This window comes from Lotus japonicus, chromosome 1 (genome assembly GCF_012489685.1).
Source record: "Lotus japonicus ecotype B-129 chromosome 1, LjGifu_v1.2".
NCBI lineage: Eukaryota > Viridiplantae > Streptophyta > Magnoliopsida > Fabales > Fabaceae > Lotus > Lotus japonicus.
The window spans coordinates 86,147,793-86,162,097 of NC_080041.1; the positions used below are offsets into that span (position 1 = coordinate 86,147,793).

The window sequence follows — 14,305 nt, forward strand, 5'->3', positions numbered from 1 at the left end:
GACTTGGAAGGTTGTAGACTGTTAAGTTTTTATATGGCCGACGAACAGGTGGCCTACATCACGTCAAAGCTCTAGCCAACTCTCCAATAAAAAATTCAAAGGCTTATGTTGCTAACTTAGCTCCAAGCCTTGAGAGGCTGTGAATCATTAGAAATTATTTGGTCGACCGAGCTGTAAACATCTCGCTAGAGTACGAGCAACCACCCAAGCTATTTTGAAACTAAAACGAAGTAGGAAATGTTGAAGATAATTTATAGCATCAGAAGACACTAACTCACGATCAGAGCTCTTAACCAAGTTCAAACTTCAATTTTTTTTTTTAAATTTCAATGCTCATTTGATTAAAGATAAGGCAGCGTCTACAAACAAAGCATTATCAATCTCAGTTGGAGGTATATCCCACCATAACTGGTCTTGATACTTACAAGCCAAAGAGGAAAGCAAATGGGCAGGCATATTTGCCTTACGAATTACATGGAGAAAAGAAATATCATAGAAACTTTCAGCTAGAGGCTAGAGCTAAGCAATCAAGAACAATATCCTGAATAGTCCACAAGCTTGATTCAGCTCTTATTGCTTTGATCACTGCAAGAGAGTCTGATTCAAACAGCACACTATCCATTCCTAGATCCAAGGCTTGTTGAATGCTCCATCTTAAAGTCACAACCTCTGCAATGAGCGGGTCCAGTCTTTGTTCTTCCAATTGTGTGCCCGCCACTAGTAGAGTTCCAGTGTGAGAGCGTGCCACAAAACCAAAGCCAGTGGAGTTTGTTCCAGTCCATCCTGCTTCAACATTAATCTTGATTCTCCCTTCTCTTGGTGCCTTCCATGCTCCTGTCGTCTCTTCTTTGCTACTTTCTCCCTTTGTTCCCTGTGCTTCTTGCCATTCTGAGAGCCAATTCATCGTTGGTCCCATTATTGCACTCGGGTCTGGTTTTGTCTCATTGAACAGGGCATCATTTCTTGCTTTCCAAACCGCCCATGTTCCTTGAAAAATTTGAGCAGTTATCTCAGTTGGTTGGCTGTTGCAGATATTACTCAACCAGTCTATTACATTTGAATGTGTCGAGTTGATCCTCACTCCTAAGGGATGAGCAAACCATGAGGCTCGAGTCCATGGGCAATTGAGGAAGAGATGAGCTTGAGATTCAGGCACTTCTTCACCACATAAGATACATTGTTCTTGAACTTGGATGCCTCTCCTTTCCAGGTTCGCTCTACACGGCGTGATATTATTCACAGCTCTATAGATAAAGTGCTTTACTTTGTTGGGTACTTTGACTCTCCATAGCTTCATCCAAGGGAAGTTTGTGGTGTTGGGTCCACTCGCAGTGTCAGAAATTCCGCTGCTTTGGCATTGATAGTAGGCTGATTTAACTGAGAATCGTCCATTTCTGCTCCACCACCACATCATTCTGTCCTCAGTATCTCTCCAGCTGAGTGGAATAGTTTTGATGATGTTTGCTTTAGCGGGGCTGAACAAGCTCTAGAGCTTTTGACAATTCCAGCGCCTTCCACCTTCTTCTATCAGATCAGCTACCTTGTAATTTTCTGTCTCAGGTATAGGAGGTGATATGATGTTTCTCGGTCCTTCTCCAGGTAGCCAGGGGTCTTCCCCGATTCTGATTTTTCTGCCATTTCCCACTCTCCGTTTGATGCTAGCTCTAATGAAATTTAGTGTTCCCCATATGCTTCTCCACGCAAAGCTTGGTTGATGGCCTATATTAGCACTGAGCAAGGTTTTAAATATCGGTCGCGGACACGGTTGCGGTCGCGTTTCGGTTTTCACAGTTGCGGTTATTACGGTTGTTGCGATGTGTGTTGCGGCTGTTGCGGTGTGAATGATTCACAACTTATACTAAAATTCTCATGAATTAATTTTCTTATTAATATAAGATATTTAAAGAATAAAATGAATTAAAAGTAATAAAATATGAACCAATATAATAAATTTCTCACCTTAACATAATCAATAAGTATTCATAGTTACGAAAACCAAATTGACAAGGTTTTATTGGGCCAGATTTGATCAATGAATTATGCAGACCCATTTTATATGACTTGAGGCTCTTTTATCTTATCCCCTCACACCTCCATTTGACTCATTTACTTTTAGGTGTCACTGTGTCTGTTTCTTATCCCTTTCCTTTCTGCATTTCCTCTCTCTTTAGCCGCTACTTGACCAACCAAAACTAAAACACACGGCCACACCCTAGATTCGCAATACCACCAACAAAAACCACAGATCTGGCAGCGAGAAGACAGAAAATGTGAAGATCAAGTGATGTGAAGACCACGAAGCAGAAAAATGATGGTTGAGTTGCAGCTGTACCTCCTTTCCAACAATGAAAATGGAGTTTGGAGCAGAGGGAGCCTCTGTTGCGGGGAAAACGGAGTAAAGTTGCGTCCGTTGCGGCCGCGATACCGTTCCGTTGCGAACGATATATGTGATTTCCCTTCCCACCGTGATATCGTCCTGTAACGGTATCGGTGGCCACCGAAACCGATATTTCGCGGACGATATTCATGTAACGGAGCGATATTTAGAACCTTGGCACTGAGCAAGTCCTTCCTGGGAAAGTATTTTGCTTTCCAGGTTTTGTATAAGAGAGAGTTTTCAGAATTGAGAAGTCTCCAAGCTTGCTTTTCCAAAAGAGCTTTGTTGAACTCTTCTAGGTCCCTAAATCCTAGTCCTCCTTTGTTTTTGGGTTTGCAAAGATGCTTCCAAGCCGCCCAATGGATCTTCCTTTCAGTCCCTTTTTGGCCCCACCAAAAGTTTGCTAGGTTGCCTTCTATCTTTGAGCAAATTCCACTTGGGATTTTGAAACAGCTCATGATGTAATTAGGGATAGATTGAGTCACAGATTTGATCAATGTTTCTTTTCCCGCCCTTTGATAGTGTCTTCTCTTTCCACCCTTGGAGCTTCCTCCAAACTCTTTCTTGTATCTTCCCAAAGATTGCCTTCTTTGAATGTCCAATAACAGTAGGGAGACCCAGGTAATTATCATGGATAGTCACAACCTTTACACCCATCCTATCTCGGATCGTTTCCATACTGGTTTCTGGCACGTTTCGGCTGAAAGAAATTTCTGACTTGTCCAAGTTAACAAGTTGACCTGAAGCCTTCTTATACTCTTGTCACGACCCAAAAATCCCAAGCCGTGACCGGCGCACGGACTATCACCCCAAGTCCGGCAAGCCTTTTACACATAACCCATTTATAACCAATTCGCCATGATAAATACGTCCGCATAAATTTATAAAAAAAACGACAAAGTCTCCTCTGTATTTCAGTAATCTCAAAATAACACAACCTGCTAAATAATATTCTCCAAAATCCAAAATTTCAAGAAAAGGTACAAAACCAAAATTCGACGTTCAATGTCAACCTTTAAAATTAAAAGATACAGTCAACCCCAAACTAAATTCACCTATGACTCCCTATAGCTGCAGATAACTAGAATCAAGAGAAATAAAATAGCAATGAGGCCACCAGCTGATGGAGGCCTACCAGCAAGACCACTGACAATCTGAATCCAGGAACAACTTGTTACTCAGCTGCTGAAGAATCTGTGGATAAAATAATAAAGGGGTAAGTCACAAAGACTTAGTGAGGATTTAACAACCACCATGAACAGGAAAGGGGAAACATATGAAGCACGAGTTTTTCACTATCAGATCAGAGTGTATAATATATATAATATTAATAAGAATCATTTCAAATAAGAGATGATCAAACTGTCAAGTTTATAAATAACCATTTCAATGAAACTGAATAAAAATCATGTCGATAATATGAAAGCATTTCAAAATCAGAAATATAATTTAATAGGGTCACACATGTAGAACCGTGAGGCGGCTCCATCTCGTTGATAGCCCTCTCCTCCTAAGGGATGGCCTCTCCGATAGGGGCGGCTTCATCTAACGGATAGCTCTTTCCTCTCTCATATCACATGTCGCATCGTATCATATCATCGGGGGAAGCTACATCTCGTTGATAGCCCTTTCCGTGCACTGGCGGCTCCATCTAACGGATAGCCCTCTCCTCCCGGAATCAAGCTAGCTAGGTGCACCTAGGTCGTTACGTCCGTTAACGGCTACGGGGTTCTATCAAGGATCCCCAAAACCGTTTTCTCAAACCAGTTCACATCTCGTCAAAAGTCTTATAATCAACTTTCCAAATTCACAATCACAGTTTCACATAATTTCCAAAATCAAAGCAATATAAATGGTTTTCTCATGTCAGTTCATAATTAGATTCCAAATCAACTTCCTAAAACCAGTTTCCAGATAATTAAAGAATGGTAACGGTAAAACATGTTTCCCCAATTTAATAAATAGTGATATGATAAAATAATCAAATCAGCAATTATATAATTATTAAAAATAAGCCACAATGATTGGAAAATCACTCACCACTACAATGAATCAACCACTATAATGAATCAAGTGGATTGCTCCAGCCACATCATAATACTCGAACCAGCTAAATCCAAATGCATCCATTTGCATCTTTCTTGTGTATCATCTATATCTAATTATAACCAAAATAAAATAGATTTTACTTTAGGTTCATGTGAGAGAGCACAGCAAGCTAAAGCACCATGATTTATGGTCTCACAATCATTAAAGAGACAACGCACAAATATAGAGTGCACCTGACATTGTATCCTTCCATGACTTTGTATCCTTCCATGCGCTGCAACAATTTGGTTTGAACAACAATCGGTTCTAGACATTGCAAGGGAAAATATTCCTCACCAAATCATAGAAAACTCCATTCTTCTCAATAGCTCACCAAATCAATGGGAAATTAACGGGCCACAACAGATCTTTGTGCCAAGGGCTTCTCCATCTAAGACATACCTTCCAACTACGGCACAATGCAATGCATAATCTTTGCCATGCTTGGGTGCTACTGTTGAACTCCCCTCTGAACGTGACACAACTAAAGAAGGATGGAGGTTGGAGTGTGTCCAGGGAAAACAGTTTTGCTGCTCTTGATAGCGAAGACGTTATGTGTGGGGAGATCGTAACATGCGTGGGGAAGATTGAAGGGGATGTTAGGTTTCTTTTTGTTTTTGTAATTGACAATGGTAATTGGGGTGTGGGGCTGCAACGTGGGTTAGGGTAAGTTAGGTTTAGTGAATCCTTTTTTTTTCTTTTCCAATTTTCTAATAATAATATAATTATATAAAACGGGTTGTTTCAATCTTCCCCCCTTAGAAAAATTCGTCCTCGAATTTTAAAGTCTTGTGCATCACTCTACCTTGGTTTCAAAGTCATCTCTTCACCAATTGTTCATTGCCAGGGTACTATCATTAAACCAAGGTCCTTAGAATGTAGGCATCTCACCCTTTCTATCCACTATTCCTACCATAAACTCCATATAAGATAAAGGTTCATCTAACAATACATTCTCATTACAAACAACGAGGGAAGGATCATAGAGATATTTCTGAAGCATATAAACATGAAACTTTGTGAACTATATAAAATTCGGTAGAGATGTCAATCAATAATTCATAGGGCCAACTACTCCTATATATCAAATGACTCAATCAATCATGGACTCATTTCCCTTTTTACCAAACTGCACCACTTCTTTTATCATAAAAACACTTAAAACATAGGGTCACCAACTGCAAACTCAAAAGGGTGTGGCCTCCAATCAACATAATAATTTTGTTTACCTTGACCTGTACCCAAATGACCTAAACTAGTCTAACTTTCTCTATTGCATCTTGGATAGGGTATGGACGTACAAGTTTAGTTTCTCCATATTCAACTAATCTATCGATTCCTACATCCCCTACCATATATACAAAGCCTCAAATTGTACAATATTAATGCTAGGCTGATAGTTGCTATTATAAGCGAACTTCGTTAAAGACAAATTATGCTCTCAACTCCTTCTAAAGTCTAAAAACACATGCACAAAATATATCTTCCGAGATCTGAATAATCCTCTTAAATCAGCCATCAATTTAAGGATAGAAAGTTGTACCCAAATTCAAATGGGACCCCACAACAACTTTGACAGTCTTCTAAAATAATGCATTCAATTAAGCTCCTTGATCTGAAATTATAAACAAGTTTACACCATGCAAACAAACAATCTCAACCAAGGTAAACCATACAATGTTGTAGTGTAAGTACTTTTATAGGCGAAAGTGTTCATGCTCAACCAGTTAATCCATAATCACTGATACAAAATCATAACTCATTATATTCCAAAGCAAACCTCTCACCAAGTTCGAAACAACACCTTCTCATTTTCCCTATGGTATCTTAATAGACTGAAGCAACATAACTCGCTTTAATGCTCAACCTTCACTTGCTAACATGCTGAACATTCATAAATCAATTTTCGATGTCTTTCTTCATTCTTTCCCATAAACAAAATTTCTTCATATCCTAATGCATTTTATTAAAACCCAATGTATGATTTTAAAAAATAATGATAAGCATCCTATGTTATTTTCCTCCTCATACTAGTATTAGGCTCACACAACACAACCAACATCAAAGTCATAAAATGTCATCGAGAGTCTACCTTTAAACGTGGAACCTTTCCACATTAGAAATCCTCTACCACCTTCGTCACCTACGAATCTTGACCTTGATCATATTCAACATCATCAACCAAAATAGAATGAATTTTTAGATGAGCCAACAATGAGTTGAAACAAGCAACCCAAACCAAACTCTATTATCAACAAGCTTCTAGTGTTTTTCCTTATCCTTAGGAATATACAAGACTAATCAATAAGTACAATCACTAAATATTTCAAGAGTGATTTAAAGATGTAGCTCATTAAATCCATATAACAACAGTGGCATCACTAAATCCAAAAACATGACTAATATCTCGTTATGGTCACAACATATTCTGAAAGTTTTCTACTAAATTATATCCTTCTTGATATTCCTTTGATGGTACCTAGATCACAAGTCATATTTTCTTTTCTAACTATTGAGCTCATGCAACCAATCAACAACTCATCTATATAAGGTACTATTTTTTTTTTTGCCACATTCTCCAACCGCCTGTAGTCAACACATAACTACACAGTTTCTCTTTGCTTCTCCACAAACAAGATTGGTATTAGGAACCAATTTTTATGGAAAACTCTATTCGCCTATTGTCTATTGATTAGTACATCAAGAAATTCATCACAAAGTCGCACACTATTTCTTCTATTTTTTCTTTCCAGCTGCTTGAGTATCCTTTTACCCAAAGTCAAGTATCTATGACAACCTTTCCTTAAGAACCTTCTAACTTCGCCGCTGAAATTGGATTGCATTGTTCCTAACTTCACTCTCTCTAAATGAGAAAGATGACTCTCTAGGTAATTCAAACTTCACTACTTTGTCCTTGACCTTAACCACCAAATACTTTACTGCTCTTCTAAGATACTTCATGACCTTCTCATCACATTTCCTTCAAAGCAGCTAAAGGGTATAATAACAAGATTAATAATAAGTATTAAGTAATATTAAAACTTTAAAACAATAATACCAATGTGTTTTTTTGTGTATATTAAACAATACATGTCTTTCTCAATATTCCCCAAAACAGCGCGATAGAAGTATTAAGCCAAGAGTCAATTTCACTAACATGCTGAAACTAATCCAAGGTAATTACATTTTCTATAAGAGACAAGGCAACTTTATGCCAACTGTTCCAACAAAAATTGTAACAATGATCTTACACCACACATCCACACTCTCATTTTTATAAACTCACCATCTTCCTTCAATTGAAGTTTCAAAGCCAATTCAAATTAGACTAATCTGGTTACAGAACTTCTCTTGATTCTATTCCCGAAGATTATGAATGCCCAAAGCATCATTCGCGTCACAACCAATTCCTAAGGCCAACTGCCACCAAGTGTTGTAAGGGTCAGAGAAAATGCTAAAGACGCTGCTACTAAGGCTTATCCACGACTAGAGGAAGTTGCACCACAATCACAAGACAATCCTCCATAATATTACTTGTCTGACTGCGCTAATATCACACCCTACTATCTCCAAAGAAAGCTACATGATGATCTTTTGACAAGCAAAACAAGGTGTAGATCTCATGCAAAAATGCATTTGACGAAAAATGGATCGTAAGGACCCCTTAAATCTAGTCTATGACTCTACATAAAGTTTTAAGATTATCTACTATAATCAATTTTCTCCAGCAGTTCAAACTTATAAGTCAAGTCATATCAAACAATTTAGAAGAAAAAGATTTATGAGTTTCTAGGAAAATTCGTTCACGTTATCAGAGGTGATCCAATCGCTCACGTACCATAAAGTCATTAGATCAATCATGTGCTACAATCCTCCAACTGGATGACATTAACTTTACCGCCCTTAAGTGTGAGCATCTTAATGCTCTCTATAGCTTCTCCAGAGCATTAATAAACCTTTGTGGATTCTGCCTTGCACTAGTACTAGAAAATTAGGAGATTTAAGCTGTATGTGACTAGTTAATATGACCTCAATCTGTCTAGTGGCACCTACTTGTTGTTACTTTCCTCTATCTAACCTCTAGTTGACGCTCATAAATTTTCTTATGTGGGTTCCCTTGTTGCTGCCCAACAACCAGTCCAACACGTTATTTCAAATCATGTTAAAATTCCTTCGTACCAAATGTAAGCTCTGACATCCTTGTATTTCATTACCTCAACATAAGCACGTTAATATTGGCTACAAAACCGAGCAACCAGTGCCTACCGGCAATGGTCCTTGGCCTAAACCAAAACGCCGACCACGACCTCCTAAGAGAGGGTCCTAATAAGTTAACTCATCATATGATGAAAATCCTAATTTAGGTGGCATCCCCACTGAACACAGAATATTCATGGAATATATGACATGACTCGGAACACAATGAATGAGGAACGAACTCAAATCACACTTGGAAACAACTTTAGGACTCTCATGAGGCGTTAATAGCATCTCTAAAGTAAATTGTGCCGCGGTTCACCATTTACTAGAAAGATTCTATCTCTACCTCATGTCTGCAGCTAATAGGACCTACAGCCAAGGCTCTGATACCAACTTTGTCACGACCCAAAAATCCCAAGCCGTGACCGGCGCACGGACTATCACCCCAAGTCCGGCAAGCCTTTTACACATAACCCATTTATAACCAATTCGCCATGATAAATACGTCCGCATAAATTTATAAAAAAAACGACAAAGTCTCCTCTGTATTTCAGTAATCTCAAAATAACACAACCTGCTAAATAATATTCTCCAAAATCCAAAATTTCAAGAAAAGGTACAAAACCAAAATTCGACGTTCAATGTCAACCTTTAAAATTAAAAGATACCGTCAACCCCAAACTAAATTCACCTATGACTCCCTATAGATGCAGATAACTAGAATCAAGAGAAATAAAATAGCAATGAGGCCACCAGCTGATGGAGGCCTACCAGCAAGACAACTGACAATCTGAATCCAAGAACAGCTTGTTACTCAGCTGCTGAAGAATCTGTGGATAAAATAATAAAGGGGTAAGTCACAAAGACTTAGTGAGGATTTAACAACCACCATGAACAGGAAACGGGAAACATATGAAGCACGAGTTTTTCACTATCAGATCAGAGTGTATAATATATATAATATTAATAAGAATCATTTCAAATAAGAGATGATCAAACTGTCAAGTTTATAAATAACCATTTCAATGAAACTGAATAAAAATCATGTCGATAATATGAAAGCATTTCAAAATCAGAAATATAATTTAATAGGGTCACACATGTAGAACCGTGAGGCGGCTCCATCTCGTTGATAGCCCTCTCCTCCTAAGGGATAGCCTCTCCGATAGGGGCGGCTTCATCTAACGGATAGCTCTTTCCTCTCTCATATCACATGTCGCATCGTATCATATCATCGGGGGAAGCTACATCTCGTTGATAGCCCTTTCCGTGCACTGGCGGCTCCATCTAACGGATAGCCCTCTCCTCCCGGAATCAAGCTAGCTAGGTGCACCTAGGTCGTTACCTCCGTTAACGGCTACGGGGTTCTATCAAGGATCCCCAAAACCGTTTTCTCAAACTAGTTCACGTCTCGTCAAAAGTCTCATAATCAACTTTCCAAATTCACAATCACAGTTTCACATAATTTCCAAAATCAAAGCAATATAAATGGTTTTCTCATGTTAGTTCATAATCAGATTCCAAATCAACTTCCTAAAACCAGTTTCCAGATAATTAAAGAATGGTAACGGTAAAACATGTTTCCCCAATTTAATAAATAGTGATATGATAAAATAATCAAATCAGCAATTATATAATTATTAAAAATAAGCCACAATGATTGGAAAATCACTCACCACTACAATGAATCAACCACTATAATGAATCAAGTGGATTGCTCCAGCCACATCATAATACTCGAACCAGCTAAATCCAAATGCATCCATTTGCATCTTTCTTGTGTATCATCTATATCTAATTATAACCAAAATAAAATAGATTTTACTTTAGGTTCATGTGAGAGAGCACAGCAAGCTAAAGCACCATGATTTATGGTCTCACAATCATTAAAGAGACAACGCACAAATATAGAGTGCACCTGACATTGTATCCTCCCATGACTTTGTATCCTTCCATGCGCTGCAACAATTTGGTTTGAGCAGCAATCGGTTCTAGACATTGCAAGGGAAAATATTCCTCACCAAATCATAGAAAACTCCATTCTTCTCAATAGCTCACCAAATCAATGGGAAATTAACGGGCCACAACAGATCTTTGTGCCAAGGGCTTCTCCATCTAAGACATACCTTCCAACTACGGCACAATGCAATGCATAATCTCCGCCATGCTTGGGTGCTACTGTTGAACTCCCCTCTGAACGTGACACAACTAAAGAAGGATGGAGGTTGGAGTGTGTCCAGGGAAAACAGTTTTGCTGCTCTTGATAGCGAAGACGTTATGTGTGGGGAGATCGTAACATGCGTGGGGAAGATTGAAGGGGATGTTAGGTTTCTTTTTGTTTTTGCAATTGACAATGGTAATTGGGGTGTGGGGCTGCAACGTGGGTTAGGGTAAGTTAGGTTTAGTGAATCCCTTTTTTTTCTTTTCCAATTTTCTAATAATAATATAATTATATAAAACGGGTCGTTTCAACTCTCTTATTACATTCATCAAGCAATCAGCCTCTTCCTTTGTGGCTCTACTAAATATGAGGCTATCGTCGGCGGAGAACAAATGGCTAATATGGGGAGCACCGCGAGCAACCTGAATCCCATGAAGTTTCTTTTTCTGGATTTGATCTGAAATAAGTCCCGAGAAAGCTTCCACACACAAAATGAAGAGGTATACTGAAAGTGGGTCTCCCTGACGGAGACCCCTTGCCGGGGAAAAAGGAGGGGTAGGCTCACCATTAATAAGTAGTGAGTATGAGACTGAGGACACACACTTGAGGATTATATCAGTGAAGGGAGTTGGGAATCCCATGGCATTAAGGACCTGCCGGAGGAAACACCATTCAATTCTATCATAAGCTTTGGACATTTCAAGTTTTAAAGCTAAATATCCCTTCTTGCCTTTCCTTTTTTTTCTTCATGTAATGGAAAACCTCAAAGCCGGTTAGTGCATTGTCTGTGATTAGCCTTCCCGGGATGAACACACTCTGCTCTTCTCTTACAATATCCCCTAGAAACTCTTTCATCCTATTTTCTATGCATTTCGTCACAAGTTTCATGATGACGTTGCATAGGCTAATAGGTTTGAATTCGTTTGGAAGCTCAGGGATTTTAACCTTTGGGATAGGCAGATGAAGGTTTTGTTAATGCTTGAGGGGTCCTCCTTTCTACTCAGAATACTCAGCACCTTCTTTGTGACTTCATCTCCTACTTTTGTCCAATATCGTTGGTAAAATAGTGCCGGAAAACCAACCGGGCCCGAAGCTTTTAAGGGATGCATTTGTTGGAGTGCATAGCTAACTTCCTCAGCTGTAAATTCTGATTCCAATTCCTCTACCTGTGCATGGTTGATTCTGCCTTTGATTTTTTGACAAACAACATCTACATTTCCTGGTTGGATGCTTTGAAAAATGCCCTCAAAATATTGCTTAAAAGCTTATGCAACTCTGTCCTTCTTGTACACCCAGTTTCCCCTTTGATCCTTCACACGAGATATCCTGTTTCTTTTGTTTCTTTGGTTTGCTTTCCCGTGGAAAAAACCTGTATTCTTATCTCCTTTCTGCAGCCGTAAAGGATCAAAGGGGATATCTACACGAGCTTATGCAACTCTGTCCTTTTTGTGAGTTCTTTTGCGACTTTCTTCGTGTTCATCATGTTTTCTGCGGTTGGTGGTCTATTCTGAGCTTGTTTTAGTTTCTGTTATGTATCTGCTATCCTCTTTTTTATGCTTCCATACTCAGTTCCTATGGCAGTAATAGTCTCCTTTACCCTTTCCAGCTTGCATTCAAAACCCTCACCACCCTGCGTCCAGGCATCTTTCAGATGGTAAGCCATATTGTGATCCCTGGTTAGATGCTCCTTAAACCTAAAAACTCTCTTCTTTTTTCTATTATCTTCATGTTGTTGCCGTGAGACATGGATTAAAAGAGGGGAATGATCTGATTCGTGTCTATGCATGTGTCTCACAGTCGTTGTTGGCCATTCATCTATTAGGGATTGAGTGGCAACACCCTTATCCAACCTTTCCTGAATATTGGCCTCATCTTGTCTTCCATTGCACCACGTGTATGATTGTCCTAAATAGCCCAAGTCCACCAAACCACATTGATTGAGGCATTGAATGAAGCTATCTAGTTGCTCCACTGTTTTATCTACTCCCCCTCTTCTTTTTTTTTTTGAATTTGAAGTAATTGCATTGAGGTCACCAAAGCAGATCCAATGACCATTTACCTCTGCTTTAAGTTGAATGAGCAAATCCCAAGATCGTTTCTTATTTTGTTCCTCTGGAAATCCGTAAAATCCTGTTATGAATGTGGTATTATTCTCCACATCCACTAATTTTTCCAGGATGTGATTCAGAGAGTACGAAATAATTTCTAGGTTTGTGTCCTCCTTCCAGAACATGGCAAGGCCTCCGCCCCTTGCTTTACCTTCACCTCTACAGTCCACTGCTAGTATATTTCTGTACCCCATGTTTGTTCCAGTTCTTCTGATTTCGCTTGCTTTTCTACGTGTCTCCATCAAGAAGACTATTTCAGGATCTTCTGTGGTGGTGAGCCTTTGCAAGGTTCGAACTGCATTAAGGTTCCCAAGCCACCTGCAGTTCCAGCTGATTGTTTTCATGGCTCTCGGCTGTGCTGGTCCTCCAGCACTGTCGATATATTGTCAATGACCATGGTTGTTCTGTTTCTCTTCTCATCACCATACTGCTGAATTCCCTCTTCATGTATCTCCATTTCTGTCCTTTTCCCTCCACTGATACTTTGCTGATTTGTAGTAGTTGTTTCCTGGCTGGTGCGTGCTGCTCTCTTCCACGACTTTAGTCCCCTACTTGCTATCTTTTGTTGGCTTTTGGGATCTGGGGATTGTTGTTCTGCTTCGTGGACTAAGGGATCCTTGCTGTTCTCCTCCAGCACTGTTTTAGTGGTCCCCTGGGTGATGTTGAAAAGTTGAAACACCTCTGCTACTTTATCCAAGCTTTATGTCTCCGTTTGGGTATTTTCCTCCATGGTAGGGCCAGAGCTTTGTGGGTTTGTCTCCTCTGGGGGGTTCTCCACTGTTGTTTTTTAGGGCACTTCACTTTGTTTATTTGTTGTGCTCTGCTCCTTGCTGAAAAATGACTTCTTTGTAGTTGTGTTCCTTTCTGCATACCCATCTTTCCTCATCAATGTGGTTTTCTTTGGGGACACTCTCATCCAGGCACCATATGGTAGGTCTTTGAGTTCTTCTTCTTCTTGTTCATCATCTATCTCCGGGCATGACTTTATTGTGTGGCCCATCATACCACACACGAAGCAAAAGTCCGGCAATCTCTCATATTTGAAAAAGATTTTGCCTTTTCTGTTGGGGGATGGGGATTCTCCTCTTGAGGGGTTTCAGCAGGTCCACAATGACCTTTCTCCTTGCATATTTCCCCCTTAGGCACTCCTCTAAGATGTTTATTTCCATTACTTCCCCCAAGCTTCCTCCAATCTTCCTGGTCGAGGATTCATTCCTCAGATTCAGAGGTAAATCGTATATCCTTACCCATATGGGGCAAAGGTGAGGACTTATCTCTGAGGGTTGCTCTCCTCCTGTGATTTGTTGCAGAGCCGAGACGTGTCCATTAAAGGTCCAAGGTTGGCCTTTCAAAATCAGATCCTTGTCCCTC

At 39.6% G+C, this 14,305-nt stretch overlaps 1 protein-coding gene and 1 long non-coding RNA gene across 2 annotated transcripts; both read right to left on the reverse strand.

Annotated features, from left to right (window-relative positions):
* Window positions 1–2,894: 2,894 nt before the first annotated feature.
* Window positions 2,895–10,791, reverse strand: LOC130727214 (uncharacterized). The gene is made up of 5 exons (XR_009015241.1): window positions 10,584–10,791; window positions 10,342–10,459; window positions 4,660–9,495; window positions 4,418–4,535; window positions 2,895–3,571 (listed from the first exon to the last, which is right to left on the reverse strand). It is a non-coding gene; the product is annotated as an uncharacterized LOC130727214 (long non-coding RNA).
* Window positions 10,792–12,354: 1,563 nt separating this feature from the next.
* Window positions 12,355–13,278, reverse strand: LOC130709893 (uncharacterized). The gene has a single exon (XM_057559025.1). It carries the CDS (start codon window positions 13,276–13,278, stop codon window positions 12,355–12,357), a length of 924 nt encoding a protein of 307 aa, XP_057415008.1.
* Window positions 13,279–14,305: the final 1,027 nt, after the last annotated feature.

What these genes read in the sequence shown, in the direction of transcription:
- LOC130709893 (XM_057559025.1), bottom strand. Translation starts at nt 13,278, where the DNA reads ATGAAAACAATCAGCTGGAACTGCAGGTGGCTTGGGAACCTTAATGCA.